This window comes from Cricetulus griseus, chromosome 2, assembly GCF_003668045.3.
Source record: "Cricetulus griseus strain 17A/GY chromosome 2, alternate assembly CriGri-PICRH-1.0, whole genome shotgun sequence".
In the NCBI taxonomy this organism is placed as follows: domain Eukaryota; kingdom Metazoa; phylum Chordata; class Mammalia; order Rodentia; family Cricetidae; genus Cricetulus; species Cricetulus griseus.
Genome location: NC_048595.1, coordinates 24,098,838 through 24,121,743, shown reverse-complemented (window position 1 = coordinate 24,121,743; position 22,906 = coordinate 24,098,838). Strand labels below are relative to the sequence as shown.

The 22,906-nt window shown below is 51.5% G+C and overlaps 1 protein-coding gene across 2 annotated transcripts in view; it reads left to right on the top strand.

Annotated features, from left to right (window-relative positions):
• The window catches only part of Trim62 (tripartite motif containing 62), a 29,404-nt gene extending 13,508 nt beyond the window's left edge, over nt 1-15,896 (top strand). Inside the window, exons 3-6 of one of the 2 annotated variants that reach the window (XM_027399358.2) lie at nt 1,344-1,439; nt 5,046-5,302; nt 7,235-7,350; nt 13,629-15,896. In XM_027399358.2, coding sequence (XP_027255159.1) covers nt 1,344-1,439; nt 5,046-5,302; nt 7,235-7,350; nt 13,629-14,179 — 1,020 coding nt within the window. In that variant the 3' untranslated portion in view covers nt 14,180-15,896. The remainder of the gene's footprint in view (nt 1-1,343; nt 1,440-5,045; nt 5,303-7,234; nt 7,351-13,628) is intronic. The other variant, XM_027399357.2, reaches the window with a different exon arrangement.
• Nucleotides 15,897-22,906: the final 7,010 nt, after the last annotated feature.

The window sequence follows — 22,906 nt, the reverse complement described above, 5'->3', positions numbered from 1 at the left end:
GTGGTCAGAGGGGGAGGCGTGTGTGTGTGTGTGTGTGTGTGTGTGCGCGCGCGCGCGCGCGCGTGCTTGAGTGCACTTGGAGGCCAGAGATCAACCTCATCTGTCAATCCTCAGCAGCAGTCTACCTTTAAAAACAGTTTATCTTTGTTCTCTTTTTAAAGATTTTTTTTATTTTTATTTTGTGTATGTGAGGGTCAGCCTACATGCATGTCTGTGTACCACGTGCCTGTGTGGTGGCCAGAGAGGCCAGAGGAGGACATCTCATCCCAGAAACTGAAGTCAGAGACTATGGCCCACTTTATGGATGCTCAGACTGAATATGGTACCTTTGCAAGAGCAGCAAGTGCTCTTCGAAGATGAGCCCTCTCTCCAGCTCTTTACCTTTTAATTGTCTTAAACAAGATATCTCATTGGACTTAGGGCTCACCAACTAGGTTGGTCTGTCCGGCCAGTGAGCCCCGGGGATCCCCTGGCCCCATTCCTAGCGCTGGGGTAACAAGCATGTGCTACCACAACTAGCTTCGTACATCAGAGCTGGGGATCAGACTCAGGGCCTCATGCCAGCATGGCAAGCACTTCACTGAGTGTCTCCCAGTCCCCAGTCCTGCTTTCAGTTGAGAGGTGATACCTTGTCTGCCTGGATCATCTTGGATGTCATCATTGTAGAAATATGTCACCTGGCTTTAAGCTTGTCGGCTCCAGCTCACCGTGCTGGCCCTGACTGGTATGTGCTGGCTGTATGTTTGGAGCCAGGTTCTTGACCTCTTGTCCCACTTGAGAATGGGGATAGCAATAGTGCTACGGAAAGGCTCTGGTGAGTCACTACCTGCAGGAGCCGGGGAGCCGGGTCCAACCAGGCAAGCAGAGACTGTATATAGGCAGTGAGCCTGCAGCTGTGGGCTGTGCTGCTGCAGTCTGGGTCCCCATCAGAGTGCCACACAGGTGCCAGCCAGTGGCTAAGGGGCAGGGTGAGGGAGGGTGTGATGAGATTGTTTGGCATCAGGAGGACCAGAGATCGAGGCCTGGTAACTCATGATTGTAACCCTAGATACTTGAGAAGGGTTGCTACAAGTTTGAGGCTAACCTAGGCTACATAGTGAGTTCCGGGCCAGCTTGGCCTAGAGAATAAGACCCTATTTCACTAGTTCTGAGTGTTCTGTCTTGGATTTAGGAAACAAAGTCAACAGAATATGATGGGTGAACTACAATGGGAGGGGGCATTGGGGTTGGAGGTCAAGGGCAGGATAGGCCCCAGCTGCCAACAGAGCTGGGCTCTCCATCATCGAAGACTGCCCTGGCTGGGTGTGGCCTGCTCCCCCATGCAGGCCCTATGTGTATTTCAGAGGGAACTGAAGGAGCAGCTTCAAGCCCTTCAGGACAGCGAGCGTGAGCACACAGAGGCGCTGCAGCTACTTAAGCGACAGCTGGCAGAGACTAAGGTGAGCCTGACCGAGTGTGGGGGCAGGGGGGGCTGTGGTGAAGTAGGGCTAAGAATCCTCCAGTTCTCTGAGGAAACTTGGCTTCCAAGTGCATAAGCATGATGGGAAAGAGGCAGGGTGGGTAGGAGTGGAGCTTCTGAGATAGCAAATGGGAGCAGGACCCACCCCCAATGTCTCAGAGGGCTTTGGAGCCTAAGTAGGGCCATTTCTCTTCAACTTCAACGTGGGACCAGGAAGGGCTGACAAGATCTACTCAGCACCTCATTGTTCTTCCCTTTTAAATAGGCCCATTGCCCAGGAGCCAACTGTGGCATGTCCCCTCCTAGCCATGACTGGTGTCATTGCCCCTCTCTCACTCAAGCATAGAGATAAGGACTTTAAACCCAGGTGTCTCGAGACACACCTGTAATCCCAACACTGAGGAGGCTGCAGCAGGAGAATGCTGAGTCTCAGGACAACCTAGGCTACATGGCAAGACCTTGTCTGGAGAGGATGGGGGACCTGACTCCAACTCTGAAAAAGTACTGCAAAATTCTGTTCTGTGGTCTCTGGCTACAGTGATGGGATGGAACCTTTTGTCCTTAACTTGAGAGGACTCAGATCCAGTCCTAACACTGATGGTGTGACATTGGGAAAATCACATCCCTGGGCTCTCTATCTAAACAGTGGGAACTCTGGCCAGTTCAATCCAGAACTTAGGGATGGGAGAGAGCTTCACATACAGAGGAACTCTAGGGAATGACTTCAGGCTGACCCTGCTCTACGAGATGAAAGCCACTGCAACTGGAGGCAGAGCCTAGAGACACCATCGGTAACTCGACATCTGTGTTCCAGCATGGCCACAAACTCACTGCGTGGTCTTGGGAGGGTCATGACAGACATTCCTTCAGCGGAGATTCCAGAGGGCCTCTGAGCAGGACCCCTCAGTGGGTGACAGATGAGAAACAGCCATGGGGTTGCAACCTCAACACTCCTCCGAGCCTTAGCTTCTCTGTCTATCTCGTGACTCCACACTGCTCCCGTGAGGAGAAACAGATGGAAAGCTCTCTGGACGGGCGGGTATCTGAGGGTCTGTTCTCCCCTACAGCTTCACCTCTCTTGTTCATTCCTTTCCCCCCCTACATTCCGCCCCCTCCCCACTGACCTCCTGCCCACCTCTCCTGTCCATCTGTGTGCTGCTGGGGGACACCCCTCCCCTCCCTTTCCCCAGCCTGGCTTCCTGTCTGGACGGGTGTATTTATATAAGAAATGCTAACGGAGGCTTTGAGGCCATATTTCACCTGGTGTCTGACTGGCTCCCTGCAGCGCCTGCCTGCTTGCCCTCCAATGGCCTTGCCTGGGGGCCTGTCTGCTCTCCCTCCTCCAATGGTGTTTTCCTTGCTAGGCTCTGAGATGACATGTTCTTGGCAGAGTGTTTCTGAAAGGGCCACAGCTGCCCCAGACCCAGTGTGTGTCTGGGAATGTGGTAAGCTGGGCTGCCTTCCGCACCAAGGAAACAACATGAAAGGTAGGGCTCTGCCTTAGGGCTCAACAGAGTAGGGTCAGGGAGCCGGTTCAGCACGGAAAGGCGCTTGCTGCCAAGCCTGGCAGCATAAGGCCAGTCATGAGAGCAGGACTCCCCAAGCATAGCGTCTGATCCATAGTAAGGAGTTGTATAACAAGTGAGCAAACTGTAACAGTAATAACTAAACACATTTGGTAGTGAGAAAGTGTCATCCTGCTTTTATCAGAGAGAAAACTTCAGCCAAGAGAGACTGACAGACAGACCTGAGGCCCAGTAGCTTGTTTCGGTGGCAAGACATATGACTTGGTAAAGAGTTTGGAAGACCCAACAGGGTCACATACAAAACTCCTTGACTGTCACTCTGATATGCCATTTCCTGGTCTCTGCCTCTCATCCTCTTTCTCTAACTGTCCTCTCTTGTCCTGGGGACACTGGGCTCTAGCCTGGAAAGAAAATGGGATCTGCCCTCAACTCCGTGATGTAATCTTAAGCAAGTCCTTCCCTCCCTCCTTCCCTGCCTTTTTCCCTCCCTCCGTCTCTCTCCCCTTCATCAGTGAAGCTCTCCTGACCTCCAGCTTGTACCAGGCCTGGGATGTGCACAGGGTCAGGGAACATGCCGTTCCTACCTAGGGAGGGCTCGTGCACTAACTAGAGAGACTGACTGATTGTAGAGGAGACAGCAGATAAGAACCTTGGCATACCTAACACCTGGAAAAGTGAAAGAAAGTCTGTCAGGAGGACCCACCTCCCCCATCCCTGCACAGCCACAGAAACAGAGACAAACCAAGACTATCAGCCACTGGGTGAACAGTGCTGCTGGGCAGTTTAGCAGGAGCTGGAGAAGGTGACCCTGGAACCTGGAGGCCCTGGAACCTTGCTCTAGAGGATACAGGGAGGTGGACCCCATCCTCCAGAGCAGCAGTAGCAGCCTCTCTGCCTCTCTGGGTGAGGGGCTCCAGGAGGCCCCTGGCAGCCTTTCCCTCCATGCCCAGCCTCCCCTCCACTCCTCCTTTGTCTTCCTGGCGTGTTGGGTGGGCATGCGCGGGGAGGTTGGCCTGCTGCCAGCCGTTCTTCCTGCAGGCCAGCAGCCACCACAGGAGAGAACAGGCCCTAATTGAGCCTTTGTGGGGCCTCCCACAGAGCCCCAGGCACTGAACACAGTGGGGTCTCTGACTCTATGAACTGCCAGTCAGAGGCCCACAAAGTGAAATTGCAGAGGCAGGCCCCACATCCTGTGTCACCTGACTGGCAGTGTTCCTCAGGCTACCCCCTCCCCCTCCCCCACACCAGGCCCAACCAATACTCCCCCCATTCCCGGAGCCCACTCAGAAGCCACCCCTCCATGGACTCCATGGGCATGCCTGTTAGAAACCATCCCTTTGCTGTCTGTCCGTCAACTTTCCCTCTGTGCCTGGAGTGGCACCTCATGTGATGAACACCTCCACCACACCCTTGCAATGTGGCGTTTGTAACCCCTCTCACAGATAGGGAAACTGAGGCACACGGAGCTCAGGTAGCTGAGGCCCACCATAGTAGAGACTGAGAGCTGGGATCCTCCGCAGTCACCCCTCTACCTCCTCTTGGGCCTTGGCGAGGGGAAAGTCTCTAGGACTGTGCAGACCTCCCTAGGCAGTGGCCGTGTTCCTACAGTGGGCTCCTAGGGGAGCAGGATGGGCAAGTGAACACAACGATTTGCCCAGTCTCTGCCTGTTTATGACGGTCCCTGACCTCCATGACCCCCTTTGTCATCATCCTTTGAAACCAGATTGGACACATAGGCATCCCCTACATTGCTCCCCCCCCCCGCCCCCCACTTCCCTCATGCCAGCAATCTGGGCAGTATCATGCATTCCTGCCCCGCACAGCCTCACGGGCTCTGCCGCACCACTCCATTAGTCTTCGGATGAACCCCCATGGAACTATGAGCCCTTCTGTCCTGCGCATCTGTGTGCCACGCCCAGCCTGCCGAGCAAGCCCCCTCCCCCATCTTTGTGTCAAAGCTACCCCCCTCTCACTGGCAACTGGACACATAAGGCTCACACTGGGTCCCACCTACACTTTCTCATAACCCCCGATGGTTCTCCCCCCCCTCACGCCCCCAGTCCTCTACCAAGAGCCTGCGGACCACCATCGGGGAGGCCTTTGAGCGGTTGCACAGGCTACTGCGTGAGCGCCAGAAAGCCATGCTGGAGGAGCTGGAGGCTGACACCGCCCGCACGCTGACTGACATTGAGCAGAAGGTCCAGCGCTACAGCCAGCAGCTGCGCAAGGTGCAAGAGGGTGCCCAGATCCTGCAAGAGCGGCTGGCTGAGACTGACCGGCACACCTTCCTTGCTGGAGTGGCCTCCCTGTCTGAGAGGTAAGTGCCACCTGGCTGCAGCCTTCCCAACCCAACTGAGGCAGTGAGGGGGTTCAGGTGGATGGGGCTGTCCACAGATAATTCATGCAACCACGTTTTCATCATTGTTTATAGGAATTGGCTATTAATATGCCAGAGCCCACACTAAAAGCCCCTCGTCTCCATATTATTCTGTATATAATATATTCCGTTTGAGCTGGGTGTGGTGGGTAGCACCTGTAATCATAGCACTGGGGACGTTAAGAGAAGAAATTTGTCCTAAGATTGGGGCTAGCCTAGGCTACAGAGTAAATGTTATCTCAGAACAACATATGTGTATGTATTCTACCTATAACAGCATAAGCAATATTTGATGGTGTATATACTCATTTAATACACTTTTGCACTATGTGTCACATATGTATTTTATGTATTTGGGGAGATGGGGTGTACATGTTCACAAGTTCATGTGTGTGGAAGCCAGAGGAAGCCTCTGGAAGCCATGTGGAAGCCTCATCTGTCATTCTTCAGGTGTTGTCCACCTTGGGTTGTTTTGTTTTGTTTGTTTTTTGTTTTTTGTTTTTTGTTTTTTTGTTTTTCAAGACAGGGTTTCTCTGTGTAGCTTTGGAGCCTGTCCTGGTACTTGCTCTGGAGACCAGGCTGGCCTCGAACTCACAGAGATCCACCTGCCTCTGCCTCCCGAGTGATGGGATTAAAGGCGTGCGCTGCCAACGCCCTGTGGGTTTTTGGGTTTTTTTTTTAAGATTATGTATATGTGTGTGTGTGTTTGAGTATAATACAAACGTACAGGTGCCTGTGGAGACCAAAAGAGGGCATCAGATTCTCTGGAGCTGGAGTTACAGGCAGTTGTGAGCCGCTGGACATGGGTGTTGGGAATCAAACTCAAGTCCCCTTTTAGAGCAGTAAGCACCTAACCTCTGATGGTCTCTGCACCACACACTGTGTCTTTTAAGATAAGGTCTCTCGGCCGGATGGTGGTGGCGCATGCCTTTAGACCAGAACTCGGGAGGCAGAGGCAGGTGGATATCTGTGAGTTCAAGACCAGCCTGGTCTACAAGAGGACAGCCTCCAAAGCCACAGAGAAACCCTGTCTGGAAAAGCAAACAAACAAACAAACAAACAAAAAAAGTTAAGGTCTCTCACTGACCTGAGCTCTCCAAGCAGGCTGTGACTGACCAGTCAGCAAGCCCCAGGGAATGCTCCTGTCTCCACCTCCCCAGCACTGGGATTTCAAGTGCATACCACCACACCTGTTTTTGTTTTGACATGGGTTATGGGGATCGAACTTAGGACTTCATGCTTGCAAGGCATGCATTTTACCAACTGAGCTATCTCCTCAGCCCCTTATTTATAACATTAATACTATATACCATCCAATAGAGATATTACAATATCATTTTATTACTGTAACCTTATGAGCCCCTGCAGGGAGTTTACCAATACTCATTTCACAAGTATAGAAACTGAAGCTCAGAGCAGTTAGATCACTTGATTATTTGGGCAAGGCAACTTGGGCTGGTGGTAAAGCCAGGGCTCAAACCAGGCAACTCAAGGCTCCCCTTCTTGGCATCACTTCGTGTTGGCTCACTGGAGATCAGCACTCACCACACCATCACGTGCTTGGTGTCAGTCGGCCAGGAGCCACTGAGCTAAGTGTTTTCTGTACCTTGCTCCATGAAATCCACTCAACAGGCTTAGAAACTCGGGGCCTAGCACAGTGCCTCATTGCATTTGACTTTGGCCAGGGACCTGAGAAACAGTTGCACGGTGCCCATTTTACAGAGGAGCAAACAAATTGAAGGTAACAGAGTGGTCCAACATGGCAGACAGAGCAGACATTTGAGTCTCAGCCCCACGGACGCCTCACTCATGACCTCGCCCTGGAGGTGGGTACCTGACCCCATGAAGCCTTCTCTCCCACTGCCCTTCCAGGCTCAAGGGGAAGATCCATGAGACCAACCTGACATATGAAGACTTCCCAACCTCCAAGTACACGGGCCCCCTGCAGTACACCATCTGGAAGTCTCTTTTCCAAGACATCCACCCAGGTGAGGCTCTGCCTGTCCTCCTGGAGAGACAGGGAGAAGAAGTGTGGATTGCCACCTGGGCCCTGTGTGACAGGTGGCAGAGCAGGAAGTGGGCAGGGTGCCCGTTGGTGTCCTGTTCTGTTCCTTAAGTGCATTGTGTCACTGTGACACACTCAGCTCCTGGAGGTGCTTACACGGTCACCCGAGTGCCTCGAGTGTAGAGTTGGAGGCTCAGAGCTGGAGCAGTTGGATGGACCATCTGCTGTGCCCCGGAGCCCATGCTGAGCTCACTGAGTCCCCGGGAAACCCTCTGCAGCAGGTCGTGTTACTCTGCCTGTTCCTCGAGTGCAGAGACAGATGTCCCCTGTCCTGACACAGGTGTCAGGATCCATCAAACTGGATGGATTCATTATTTAATTATACAAACAGTGACTGACCCTCAGTTTCAATAGTCAGGAGAGACGGGCAGGTGGCCAGACCCTGCCGTCTAGTGGGACAGGGCTCTGACGTGAGTCTTGCACATAATGGAAGCTCAGGGGTGGGCGCAGGTAGGAGGGTGGGGCTGGGGTCAATCAATCAAAAGCTCCAAGTGGAGCAGCAGGAGAAGCTGAGGTTTGTACTGGGTACTGGAGAGCTTGTGTCACCCGAGAATGTCTTCAGCTGAGCCCCAGCAGTGATGGAGAGGTCCCTGGTACAATCACCCGGGGTGTGGATGCTGGCTCACAGAGCTGGGGTTCCCCTTCAGGTAACAGGCCACGTCTAACGTGTCATTCCTGCTGTCTTAGAGTTGAAGGGAGCCGGTGTCATCTAATTAACAAAAGCAACAATGGTTGGGGGAAGGGATCATTTTTCTAGCAATCTGAACTGCCTTCCTGGGGGTGCCCCAGCCCCTGAGGGACTTTCACACTGAGCCCTTATGTGGCTGAAGCAGTGTACCTAAAGAGAGACAAGAACCCCAGGATCTTTTTCTCTCCTCCCCTGGGTCCCAGGGCACCCCTTGAGTGGTTGGTCTAGAAGCTTTCTGCCTCAGATGCCACCTGCCCCATCCCTGTCACAGGTGAGTCCAAACCCTCCAAGACATCGCACTAGCTGTACTGAGCAATCTTCAGGCTGTGCGTGAGCCAAATTCTCCCTCCTCTGCACATTTTGTCTGGAGACTTTGGCACCATCTTTGATATTCGATGGCCAAAACTCTTGCTACTGCTTCACCTTAAACACCTCAGCTGAAATGTCTTCCTGGGTTTCCTCAGGTAACCTTGGGCTTTTCGGATCACAATCCTTGATCACAGCCTGTGTGGTACTCTCTCTCTCTCCCTCTCTCTGGACTTTGAGCTCTAAGGGGCCAGAGGCTGGGTTCAATTAATCCCCTGCAGCCAGCAGTCAATGTTTATTGATGAAGGAATAAAAGAACAGATGTTAGGCTCAAGTCCACTTCTAGAATAGTGCCTAGCGTATACAACAAGCACTCAGTAAGTATTAAAGGGACTCGCTGCAGGTCCTTAGATACTCCCCTTCCTCCTCTAGCCCAGTTTTGTCCTCTGAATAGTAAGGCTGGATATCCCTTTTTGCCTCCATCACAAGTGAACAGATGATGGCTCCAAGCAGGGTGTCTCAGCCTCTTTACCACTGATCCACAAGGTCCCGCTGGAGGTCCTGTCCTACACACAGGAGACTAGCATCCTCTGCAGCCTCTATTCACTAGATGTCACTGTCCCCTCCCCTCTGTTAGAGCAACCAAAACTGACTCTGGCCTTGGTCAGATTTCTTGTGGAAGCAAAATTGTCTCAGTTGAGACCACAGGCCCTGAGAACACTCCCTGCAAGAGGACTGAGGGGCAGGTGTGTGATCTGAGCAAAGGCCCCTGGGACTGCAGACAACGGTGACGTGGTTGGCTGGGCCCTTTCTTTGTGGGATCTATGAAGTCACTTTGGCTCCTCAGTGAGCAGGGGGCCTTTTATGTACAGATGGAAGACCTGTGTCCCCCGTCCACCTCCCCCCTTCCCACCCCCCCCTGACCTAGCTGTGGCTTCTAGCGGCTTCCTGACTGCCCCTCCTTTACAGCCTAAGCCTCCCATTGGGTCATCTGAGAACCTCGTCTAACACCTGTTGCTCCCTACTCTGGAGCTTCCTCGCTTCATCACCTCTAGTCGCCTGCCCAGATCCCAGCCCTTCACCCACCATTCCTCTGCCAACCCAGCCCTCTCGCTGCTCCCAGGCGCAAACCTCCCCAGTGAGCCAGGCAGCCCATTGTCCAAGGACACCAGACACCCCTCTCCCTCCCCAGGCTCCCTGCCTTGTCTGGCCCCACCCCCTTTGCGCTCATCTAGATCTAATCATTTAGAGACCCAGAATGTTCTCTGCCCTACTGCGTGACCCAAAGCAAAGCAAACTGCCTTCCTCCTCCCCCCTCCCCCGCTCCTCCTCCTCCCCCCTCCACAGCTGAGCATGGTTTCCTCACCCACACCTTAGAGATGGTCCCGGGTGTTGCCCAGGGGAGATAACAGAGAACTGGTTTCTCCGTGAAGATGATCCCATAATTTAGTAAGCACACTTTACTATTTACTATTATGAATCTGACACTTTCCCCACCTTGCTGGTCAGATTTTCTGGGACCAAATACTGGAAGGATGCTGTGTGAAAAGACCCAGCTCGAGTTCCAGTTCATCTTTCACCCAAGTAAAATCTAAGCAAGCTGCTTACCTCAGAGAGCCTCGGTTTCACCTCAGAGAGCCTCAGTTTTCCCTTCTAGAAAATGGCTACAATCATTGAGACCCTAGGGCTACTGTGACTCTCTGGAGCCATGCCTAGTCTGTGTAGACTGTGAAAGGGAAGCATAGGGGACTGAGGGCCTGCGGAGGTGTGAGACCTGAAGGACTAGACTTATTTTTTTTAAGGCCTGGGTTGGAGAGGAAAAAAATACAGACATATTTACTGTCCCATCAGACCCCTACTGTACTGGAGAACAAAGAGACGGGGCCTCTGGCTGCCAGGCAGTGTCCTGAGCTGGGCATCTGGGAGTCCTTTCTCTACTGCTTGGATGATAACTGAGGAGGAACAGGAAACATTTTCATGGCGTCTGGAAGTCTGGGGCCCTTCCTGGGTGCCTTTTGACCCAAGGTCTTAGAGAGGTTTCGGAGACTCAGAAGATACTTTGAGAAGAGAGACCCCTTAGGCCCAGCCTTTTGTTTATAAATAAGAGTGTCACAACTAGATGTGAACTCTGACCTCCAAGGTGATGAGCCCGGAGAAAGCTTTGGTTTCACTGGGTCTCATCACTATCCTGAGGGTACAGGCTTCTTGGAGGGGGGAAAGGGGAGCTGCCACACCAGAGTGTCCCTCAGGGTCCCTGGCTGCTTTCTGTAGACTGCAGGTCACTGCTGTTGCCAGCCTCAGGGAGGATTCTTTGAGTCCTGGAGAGCTTGTTGTAGCCTTACATTCTCTGGAGTGCCAAAGCCAACTCAGAGTCAGGCCATCGTACCTCTTGCCTAGGTGGAAGGCCAGGCTCACAGCCCAGGCCCTGCCCCCTCCCCAGGGGGACCAAGGCCTGCACAGAAGATGGATGCCCCTACACTTTGCCCAGAGGTTCTTCATTGTCATACTGGTCTCAGAGCTGCCAGAAGCCCTACCCACTCAGCAGTGGCTCTGGAAGTAGCCCACAATACCCTACACAGACTTAAGAGTCAGACTGAATCTGCATGCTACCTGCCAGTATCCCCAAAACTGTTGCTTGAGCCTTGGGGTCTCCCTTTTGCTGGCCTCCTCACAGTATCCTAGGCATCTGGGCTGTGGGAGTCTGGCATTCCCAAACGCTGCTGTTTTCCCTGGGATCCTAAACACACATACACTCCACCCCCCACTCCACCCCCACTGCCTGTAGCGTCAGCTGTAACACAGCATCTGTGTCTAATTAGGTTCTTACACACACACTCATACACTTCCAGCCTTGCTCTCACTGTGGGAATTCTTCACACTGCACGGGGCAGGAACTTTCTTGTTCTTACCAACTATCCAGCAACTTAGATTACAGGCAAAAGTTCACATGTGGGTTCATTAGCCCCCCCCCTTTTATGACCCTGGACAAAGGATTGTTCCATGGGCCCCTCTATACCCAGGGCTCCTGGTTCCCACACAGTTCCCTGTATTCTGAGGACAAGAGAGAAGTGTGCGGTGAGGAAGTGAGTTACCATGACCCAGCTCATGGAAGAGGCTCCATGCAGCTTCAGCCTCTTGGGAATGCATGATGCTGGGACCGGCCGTGGCTGCCTAGTGGGACAGTCACAAGCATTGGAGCATCTTATTTCCCTGTTATATACAGCCTACAGAGACACTGGTCCAGGCAGAAAGCATCATGCCCCTGCTCCAGCTGATAAGGAAGGAGCCCAGGAGCTGGGGAAAGTCCTTGGCCCCAAGGAACTGCAGCAGTATTCCATCACTCCCCCCCCACTCTTTCTCCCCTCTGTTTTGCTGTGGCCTGGAAATATTCATCTAGCTGAGAAGTACCAGTCTCAGGTTCCCTCTGCTCCTTGGGGGTTTATCAGAATAAGCCAGGAGAATAAACAGAGGTCTTGACAAGAGTTCAAGAGACTGTCCTATCAGACCTGCTGAGCTGGTATCACCAGCTCAGAGCCAGGTGACCCAGCCTGTCTGGCAGGGGTGAGTGCATTTGTATGTCCAGAAGCCTGCCCATCCCAGGCTCTGTGCTAGGCACTGAACTCTCAAGAAAGAGAAGGTTCACTTCAACACAGACCTTGGCCTCTGGGTGCAAAGTGGACGATATAGGAGCCCAGAAGGCCATGTCTTGTGGAGTACCAGAGGCCGAGGGAGGAGCCAGCTGGGTCCTCCAGCACAAAGGCTCCCAGAGGATGAACCTTCAAAAGGGGGGGCGGGGGCTGACATCTGCATCCGAAAGGATGTAGGGGTTTGGGGTGTAACATGAGCAGAGGGCTTAGGCCTGAATGAAGAGGTGGGCTGTGACCAGGTACCAGGTGGCCTTGAATAATCCCAGCTCTGCCAGCATTTTTGACCTATGATTAGTCAGGGTCTTGATTTTCCTGTCTGTCAAATGGAAAAGTTGGTAGGATTAGAGATTTCCAACATTTTAGGACATATTGTATATTTTTATTAATAACAAAATTTAAAATCTCAGATTATACGTGTGACCTTTTAAGTATATATGTATATACAATAATGTATGCATGCATATGTAAAAACTGACTATAATATGAAAGGAAAATAGAAGAATATTTGTAGTTAAACTTCTTTGAAGATAGCAACACCTCTAGCAGCACAGCCTGGTCCCGAATTCACTGTGTAGTACAAGATGACCTTGAATTTCTAGTCCTCCTGCCTCCACTTTCAGAGTGTTGCAATTACAGGCACATACTACCATGCCCAGTTTTATGAAGTGCTGGGAATCAAACCTGGGGCTTTGTCCATGCCAGGCAGGGACTTTGCCAACTGAACTCTATCCCCAGCCCATAATTAAATGTTTTGAAGGTCAGTATACAAAAGCCCATTCAGAATCACACTGGAAAACACAACCAAGCAACCAGGTGCTCACAGTGTAATTGAAACACCATTCAGAAAATTGTCTATGCCAATGGTATCATCCTTGGAGATGTATTGAGCAAATCACTCTTAGTTAGATGTATTGAGCAAATCACTGTTAGTTCTAAACAACAACAAGAAAAAGTAGCCTCCCTCAGTTTGGTCATTGCATTCCAAAATCCTCAATGTGTTTTAAAATTACAAAAACATTCTCACGTTTATACATACTACAGAAGTAGGTTTACTTTCAGATCCACATATAAAGATTTCTCGACCGCTTGGTGTCTGGGAGGACATCCGGAGTTCAGTGGTGGGGGTGAACGGTCCCTTGTCAGGCTGGCCTGCCCCCAGCTCACTTAGCAGTCATTTGTCCCACCAATCTTGGATACAGGTGGCAAAAGTTTCCAGATCACCCTCTAGGGGGCAGTATCATCTGGCTAATCTTGCTCCTTCCCAGTTCTTCCCAGCTCCTCTAATTCTGGACCTCTTTGGGTGCTTTGTCTTGGGAATCGTTCAGTGACCTTACCAGCTACTCCTCTGCAGCCAGGCGGAAAGAAGATTAGGCTGTTCCATTTTGCAGAGGAGGAGGAAACAGATAAGAGGGCACGTTTCTATTCATTTATGTTATGACACAGTAGGTCAGTAGCCTGCTGGAGACCAACCAGGACCCTCTCCACAGGAAGGCACTGGATAGTGGACTGACAGCCTTCTCTCCACTGATCTTCCCATCCTCTCTTCTCTTTCCCACCTAGTGCCAGCTGCCCTGACCCTGGACCCAGGCACTGCCCACCAGCGCCTGATCCTGTCGGATGACTGCACCATCGTGGCCTACGGGAACCTGCACCCACAACCGCTCCAGGACTCACCAAAACGCTTTGATGTGGAGGTGTCGGTGCTGGGCTCCGAAGCCTTCAGTAGCGGTGTCCACTACTGGGAGGTGGTGGTGGCAGAGAAGACCCAGTGGGTGATTGGGTTGGCCCACGAGGCTGCCAGCCGCAAGGGCAGCATCCAGATCCAGCCTAGTCGTGGCTTCTACTGCATTGTTATGCATGATGGCAACCAGTACAGCGCATGCACAGAGCCCTGGACACGGCTCAATGTCCGTGACAAGCTTGACAAGGTGGGTGTCTTCCTGGACTATGACCAGGGCCTCCTCATCTTTTACAATGCCGACGACATGTCCTGGCTCTACACCTTCCGAGAGAAGTTCCCTGGCAAGCTCTGCTCCTACTTCAGCCCTGGCCAAAGCCATGCCAATGGCAAGAATGTCCAACCACTGAGGATCAACACTGTCCGCATCTAGTCCGGGCTGAGGGAGACCAAAGCCTCCTAGGGCTGTGACCACCAGCAAGAGCCTGGCCCAGCAGATGGGGGCCTGGACTACTCGGGCCCACCGTGGCCACCCTGAGACCTCAGGCCAGTGGTTTATTCCCCGGCTTCCTCTGCCCTGCCTGTGATCTGGAGACTGTGCTCCATGGTTGATGTCCTGTAGCCCTGATCTTGATGGGATGTGGCATAGCTTCTCCCCAGGGCAGTGCTTGCCCAACCCCTCATCCCTATTCTCCCTGGGACAAGAAATCTCTCTCCTTCTGCCCAGGTGGCCTAGCCTCAAGACAGAGCAGATGTGATCAATAGCTAGCAGCCCAAAAGATATACAGAATTGTCTTATGCTCATGGCCTAAGATTGACTCGCCCCTGACCAAGAGAGTAATGGGCTGTTTTACTCTTGACCCAAGTCCACAGGAGACCCAGGTGGAAGCTGGTCCTAAGGTTGTCTGAGGGTCACCCTCTCCTGCCACCCCTGCACCAACCTGAGAACTGTGAGTTTCTTCCTCTCCCACTAATCTGCAAGTCAGAGGTGATGCTGTGGCCTGTGACAGGCAGTCCACATGGTACAGTCACGCCACTGTCTTCCAGTCCATGGTCTCTGTGGCAGGGTGAGGTATAAGGGCCCCAGAACTAATGCAGAGCACTGTCAAGACAAAGCATCAATGGACAATCCAAGTCCCCAGAAGCTCTAGGGAGAGAGGTCCAGCCAGCTCTCATCAGCCAGGCCTCTGTGACCTGCTGTGGGCACAGAGAGGGTGCTGGTAGCAGTTCTTGTCATCAGGTCCTGACCCGCACGCAGGAGGGCTGTGGTGGGTACCACCTTGGACTTAGCATCTGCCTCCCATCAGGCTTCATCAGACAAGAATTTACAATCTTCTCCCGGGTGGCTTGTAAGATCACTGGAAGGGTTAGAGGAGGAGAGCCTTGCTGAGTTTCCAGGAACAACTCCAAGCAGCTACAGTGATCATGTCTTATGACCAGGAAAGCTATTTCCACTTGCCTCAGGAGCTGCTCACTGCCGCCATCCATGCCAGCAAGTGATTGTCCAAGCCTGCCACTCTCTCTCTCTCTCAACTCAGGTCCCAAATCTGCATCTTTCAGATAGCTTCTTGTTGTGGAAACTTGAGTCAGAATCCAGACTTTTGACAGCAAAGAAGTCTGGGAAATGTAGTTTTTCTCTTCCAGCCTCAGCCACACAGAAAGTTAGCATGGAGGTGGAGCAGGCCCATCCACAATTTCCTTGCCACAGCATCCGACTGTGAAGAACTCAGGAGAAATCCATGGATCCACCTCAAGGCCTTGACTTTGAAGCAGAGCTGCTAAAGATGTCCTGTTCCATGGCTCTGTCCCTGCCTGTCCCTGCCCAGAGGCAACGCTCTCAGGAGTAGATAGTTAAGAAGAAGTACAACCAAAATGGCTCCCCAGCCTCACTGTAGTCCTGTATTTGGCTCCAATCCTGTATTTGGGATTCGGTGAGCATGCCCATCTCCAAGGAGCCAGAATGGATGGGCCTGAGGGGCTCCCACTTACTACTGCAGTGCACTAGGGCCTCCCTGAGCAAGAGGAATCCTGAGCCCTATTCGTGCCCTCAACTCCCAGACTCCGGGCTACTCCTGACAGTATTTTTATTTAAAACATTGCCCTTTTGTGCATTATGATCCATTTGTATTAAATTAAAGTTACAGGACACAGGTGTCTGTTCCATTTATTCTGATGAGCACAAAGCAGCCTGTCCCAACCTCAGAGAAGGGACATTCATTAGCATAGCCAGTCCAGTCACCAAGGCAGCCAGCCCTGCTGTATACATCTCAGGAGCACAGTGAGGTCCAAAGAGAGGCTGTGACTCTGAGAAGCCCACAGCCCACACTGGAAGGAAGAACTGAGTTCTAGGCCGGCACCCACACCACAGCCCAGCCAGGACACTCACTGGGCAGGGCAGACCTCCCTGCCTAGAGGAGAACGGGGTAGCCTTGAAAGCAGATAAGGGAAGCCTACAGGGCAGCAGCAAGAGTCTTAAACTTTATAGGCCTGGGCTCTAGACCAGGCTTCACTTTAGGAAAAACAGCTTAACCTCTCAGGGCCTAGGTTGCTCCCCTCAGAGAATGGGGATGATAGCATGGATTTACATGATTTATTCGGAAGCTATACAAAGTACAGTTACCAGGGCCCTGCCTCTCCTATGGTCTATGCCCACAACTACAGAGATTTTCTAAACTTCCATGCCCCCTTGACCCCTGAGAAGTCCATCTTCCTCTGGCATCCTGTAAGTGGTGTGGAACAAGGTAAACAGGGACGTCCTTAGGTTGCTATGGAGACGAAGTCCATCCTACCTCCAACTGATGAAGCAGCCTAGGAAAATTCCATCAGGGCCCTACCCGTGTGTGCACATGGCTAACTAGAAGGTTGCCCGGTCCTCTGCAGCTCTGCAATGCATGAATGGGAACCGTGGGGTCTAGTCCTGGCTTTTCATTGATTCATGCTACCTTAAAGTGTCATTCCTTCCTTTCCTCTCCTGCAGGGAGAGGGAGGTAGGTCCTCTAAGACACTAGGTGGGTCTTTATAACTTTAGAAGTGGGATGGAGGAGAAGGACCCATACCAGGCCCTGAATTGTTTGAGTTCCTAGGCAGAAGGATGTGGGCAAGAAGAGGGAAGGGGCTAGAGGCAGGAAGGTCCACCATTGGAGCCAGAAACACAATCTACAGAGTGAGACCCAGGGCAGGGGGAGACAGATAGAAGGGGAGGGACAGAGGGAGAGAAGGAGGGAGGGAGGGAGGAGGAGGGAGGGAGGGAGGGAGGGAGGGAGGGAGGGAGGGAGGGAGGGAGTTTGGGATTGTCCGACTGACAACACAGTTGAAGGGGAAACTGATAGGAAGGACTGATTATCTCAAGCCCATTCCGAGTCCCCATATACAGTCTGTAAGCAAAGTGCTAGTACATTTTCCACTTTATCTAACCACAAAGAGGAGCCCATGAAGATAGTGTCATTATCTCAGTGTTAGAGCCAAGAAACGACGCTGCCCAGGGGATCCACAGCTATTCCTTGGCAGAGCTGGAAGCACTAAGGCCACACTCCATTGGGCCTCTCTGGAGGGACCATTCTCAACTCTGAGGACGACTCAGTGATGGGGCAGCCACCAGAACTAGGATCCTGGGCTTTTACACCACGGGTCCTCTATGGCTCAAAGATGGGCTCATAAAGCCTACTGTGTGACTCTGAGCAGGTCCCTATCCTCACTGGTCTCAGTTTCCCCATGTCTACTGGGGAGAGCTTAGAGATCTACTTGATTATCAGGGTAAGTCAAATGTTGGGTCCCACAACTTGGGACACTGGAGCCCCAACAAATTAGGCTATTATCTCTTTGTCCCTCTCTCTGGGGTGGTGGCAGAGACAGAAAACAACAAAGATAAAGTCTCTTGGCAGTACACAGCTCACCTCAGAGACTCTGGGGACAGGCCTTCCCTCTTGCCAGGGAGGCCATCCCACAAGGCTGACTGCTCACACATTGGACAGATTACCCTCCTCCTGCCGAGTCTTGACTCCCAAGTCTTGACTCTACTCAACATCCCCAAGTCACCACCAGCACAGCTCAGAACTGGGTCATCACCCCCAGGAAGTCAGTTGCAAAGACCTGAGTGCAAGCTTAAATACTGGGGGCTGTGTGAAGGCTGGGGTGGGGGGTGCAGACCTGGGGGTGGGGGAGGCAGTGCAGCGCTGGCCACGGTGCTGAATTGGATCCTAGCTGTCCACCGGGTCCTTATTCTGTGAATCCTGGACCACTTGGAGGAGGGATCGAGGAGAGCAAAACAGTGGGGTACACAGGAATATCAGGAGACAGAGCAATGCCTTTCTTTTTAAATGTGTTTATTTTCCTGTTTTTATTCTACCTTTATACAAATGGCTTTTTACCCTAAACACAGAAGTCTTCCAGGGGTTGGGGAGATGGTTCAGGGGGCAAAGCACTTGTTGTGCAGCATGAGGAAGTGGATTTGGATCTGCAGGTCACAAATAAAAAGATGGGTGCATCCGCATACGTTGGCAAGCCCAGCACTAAGGGGAGCTGGTGAAGACAAACAGGTCTGGGTTTATTAGACCCTATCTCAAAACCAAGATGGTGAGCAATAGAGCGATACACCCGTAGCCTTGGCCTCTGGTGCCCACACTGGACACATGGCAAACACACACGCATATGCATACGTACAACATACACAGAGTTTTTATGTCAAGCTTTTGACAGTTCTGTCGTTTTTCTTATTATTATAAAGTGTTCTTCCCTTACCCTAGGAATCAGGTGGAATGAGGAAAGCATTGACACTTTGGACCAGATGCCTCGGGGAGTCCTGTCCTGATGTCACAAGCATAGCCTGCATGACAGCTGACATTAAAGGCACAAAGGGCCAGGTCCCAGCGTAGTCCCCCCTCAAACAATGGGCCTAGGTGTGACTGAGTCTGAATCCTGAAAGAGCCTGAGTGACCCTATGACCTCCCAGAGAGGGTTAGTTTACAGCTCAAGGTTTGCAGCACAGGGAAGAGCCGAGACCAGAATCTCTGTGTCCTGATTCCAGGAGGTTCACAAAGCCAGCTAAGAAGACCCCAGCCCAGACAAGCAGAGGAGAAGCAAGGGGGAGCCTGGCATGGTAGGGGCAGGGATAAAGTGGGGAGGGAACTTCATGTAAAAAAGGTCCAGAGAGGAGACCTGCCTGTCAGAGTGTGGGACTACAGCACTCCAAGGGTGAAGGACATGGGAGTGGCAGTAAAAAGGATCCTCTGGGCGGATACTGAGCATGGATGGGCACTCTGGGGGACAACTGGTATATGACTTGAGAGGCATCCATCTCCAACCCACGCATATTTATAATAGAGACATCTCCCAGAAGACTGACAGCTGAAGATGGGGTTTCAGGCACTGTGGCAAGCATGTGGGATAAAGATGACAATAGGGTTTGGGTATAATACTGTGCAGATAGTGGCTGCTTCCACTCCGTTGTCAGACAGGCTGGAAAAACCAGAACTTTTGTCAACCAAGCCAGCCTGACCCTCAGCCCTTACTCCTACCAGCGTCCCAGTATGGGATGATGCTCACAGGTTACAGCCCAGCAGTTCCCAGGGGCCTCCTCCTGAGGTAGAAGATGGCTTCGAATACAATGGCAGTCACAGCCCTTGGGCCATTAAGGTCCCTTAGACAATGGACAGTGTGCTTCCATTCTTCACACCTCCCCCCCACCCCCACCCCCACCCCCGCCTAGAACGCCCAACCCCTTTACCTTCCTCTTTAAACCTGGCTAACCGGCCATGTCTAGATCATCCAAGGCCAGCTGAGTCCATTGCCCTGGAACTGGAGCGCTTTGGGTATCACACAGTTGTGTGTCTTAAGATGGAGATCACTTCTGCCGGCTGCAAACAAGAAGGGGTCCCAGAAAATAGGTGCTGGTTGGGGTCATGTAATCACCAAGTCTTCAAGTGTGGGGAAATCTTAGGGACCAGAAACAGAACTCTACCCCAGAGAAGCTAACCTGGAAGCTGGGCTGCCAGGAAGTACCTCACTGGTCACCCCAACGCAGCCACCCCAGCCAGACTGTACTCAGGGAGAAGTGGTAGAGACTCAGTGAGTGGTTTGTCTGCATTTGAAACAAATTATAAAGTAACTTGCATTCATTTAAAAAAAATCAGGGAGCTGGAGAGATGACTCAGTGGTTAAAAGCACTGACAGCTCTTCCAGAGGACCCAGGTTCAATTCCCAGCACCCACATGGCAGCTCACAATTCTCTGTGACTCCAGTTCCAAGGGATCCAACACCCTCCCCTCATACATACTTTCAGTCAAAACACTAATGCACATAAAATAAAAATAAATAATAAATAATAAAAATATCAGACAAAGAGAAGAACAGAATTTCCTTCATCCTACATTTAGAAATCGTCAGCTACTAACAGTCCATTGAGTTCTTCCAGGCATTTTTGCCTGTACATTAACAAAAATGCCATTTCTTTTACAAAAGCATGATCATTCTTTTTATTACTCCTCTTCCTACATATTCTGTAGTAGATTCCTTCTAATGGAGCTGCGGGTCAAGAGGTTTGCCCGTTTCTTTCCTAAGTAAATACTTTTCTTATATGCATTATGGAAAGTACAGTCAAGATGCCCAAAGTGAAACTCACCCACTATTGGCCACGGTTCAAACACTGATAGAGCATTTTGGAAAAAAAAATGTTTAGTCTTTTCCCCTAGTGATTGTATTTTACAAAAAATCAGAGTGCTGGGAAGAAGGTTCAGTTAGAGATGCTCACACATGAGGAGCTTAGTTCTGATCTTCTGTGTCCGTGTAAGAAGCCCCATGGGATGGATGTAGTCCTGTAGTCCATGACTACAGAGCTGGGAGGACAGAGGCAGGTGGGTCCCTGGACCTCATTGTCTAGCCAGCCTAAACAATCAGTGGAGACACTGTCTCAAAAATTAAGGTGGAGGAACTCCTTAGCTCAACAGATAGGGGCACTCACTGTCATCCCTGATGACCTGGATTACTGAAGCCCATGTGCTGGAAAGAAAGAACCAGTTCTATAGCATCCGTTTACTATGGTGTTTGACCTGTATCTACTTGCCCCATCCCATTCTGAGCAGGGAGTGCACTGTAGCAGGACGCTAAAGCCTGTTGGTCCCGGTGCAACACCTCCTGCCCACTCCCTCACAGGAATGAAATGCTCTCAGAGACCCTGAGTACCTGCCACGCCCAGCCCTCCTGGGCAGAAATACCACTATCCTCCTGATGGACATGGAGTCCTCCTGCAACTTCTCCATGGCTGCCCACCTGTGCAGTAAGTAAACGCCGGCCCTTCCCCTGCTGCAGCCTGCACTCGGGCTCCTTGAGCTTTGCTGCCAACCCAAAACTCACCATGGAAAGAGGGCTGACTTTGAGGCAGGAGGGTCTCTGGACACAAGCTTGGTAAGGGGAAGTGTCACTTGCTTTGGTACCTTGGTGGGCAAAGAGAAGGATGGGTGATTACCAGGTATGGGATAGAGAAAGTGATGATCCAAATAGTGTTGAACTGAGTGTGATTTGGGGCAGGCAACTCTTCCCTGCCCCCGCGATCTCAATCTCCCCATAGTTATATAATGGGAACCATTGGCCACGTGGTTCCTAAGGCACAACCCCCACTCTAGAATGCAAGGCTCAATTCAAACCCATGTTTTCTTTCTTCTCCAAGTCCCAGCATATCTTGTGATTGGCTTAACCCAGCCACGCACCAGATCTTGAGACATTTTTAACACGCTAATTATTAGCTGTCACCCCATTCAACTCTCACAATAAGCCTAAAACAGTAGGTGCCATTTTTATCCCTTCATTACAGAAGAAAACATAGAGTTCAGATTTTTGCAGCTCAACAGAAGGGTCCAGATCCTAAGCCAGAGCTGCGTGCAGAAGCACGCCCCTGGGTAGCCACTCATCGCTTGGTGAAGCATATGCAGAGAAATTTTTCCTGGCTGCAGTTGATGAAACAGAGGCCAGATAGGAGAGAGGACCTCCTTCCAAGCTCACAGCAAGGCCATGGCAGAGCTCGGAGAATCCACCCTCATCTGTTGACCAGAACTAAGTCTTCAAAAAGGGATGGTGGGAAACCAGAAGCAGCCTTGGACTCAGTCAGATGACCAGGGCTGAACGAGGCATGGGAGGTGGGGGAGCTGTCAGCTGTGAAAGGCCAAGATCACTTCAGAGAAGTGTTGACTTTGGCCAAGTCCCAAGATTGCTTGTGGGATGGGCAAGGGCTGGGCCAGGAAGCTTCTTTCTTCTCTCCCTTCTTCTGACAGCTCACAATGGTCTCCCCCGCTCATCAGTCACTGGTCCCACAGATCTCTATCTCGTACCTACTATGTGCTAATCACTGAGATGTGCAGCTACAGATGGGCGTCCTGGGTTCTGTCAGAGAGTGCATGGTGACCAGACCACCACAGTGCATATGCTGAGGGTTAGGAGAAGGCGGGCTTACTGGAACTCAGACAAGAGGTGCCTCCCGGAAGCTCAGGCCCAGAGGATGAGGAGGAGCTAGACAAAGTGTTTCTGGAAGATGGCAGCCTCTTCAGGCACAGGAAGTGGGAAAGGAGCTCTGTGCTAAGGATTGAATGTGAGGGTGTTCTTGTTTGCTTTTCTGTTGCTGTAACACTGACAGGAAGCAACTGAGGGAAATGGGTGGAGACAGACTTTTCTTTTGGGGCTGCCAGCTCATAAAAAATGACACAGAGACTAATTATTAATTATGAAAGCTCAACCTTAGCTTAGGCTTGTTTCTAATTAGCTCTTATACCTTAAATTAACCCATATATTTTAATCTATATCCTTCCACGCACTTGTTACCTCGTCTTCATCATGCCCATGCTGCTTATCCCATGTCTGGCTGGTGACTCTGCCTTTCTTCTTCCCAGGGCTGTCTCTGTCCAGAAGCCCCACCTACCTCCTGCCTAGCTGTTGGCTATTTAGCTTTTTATTAAACCAATCACAGTGACACATTTTCACACAGTATAAAGGAATATTCCATGACAAAAGTGTTTATGTGGCTTACACTTCCAGGCTACAGTCCGTCGTCACTGAGGGAAGCCAGGGCAGGAACTGAAGCAGAAACTAAAGAGGAACGCTGCTTACTGGCTCAGTCTCTAGCTCATGCTTAGCTAGCTTCTTATACAGCCCAGGTTGGCCAGGTATGATGTCACTC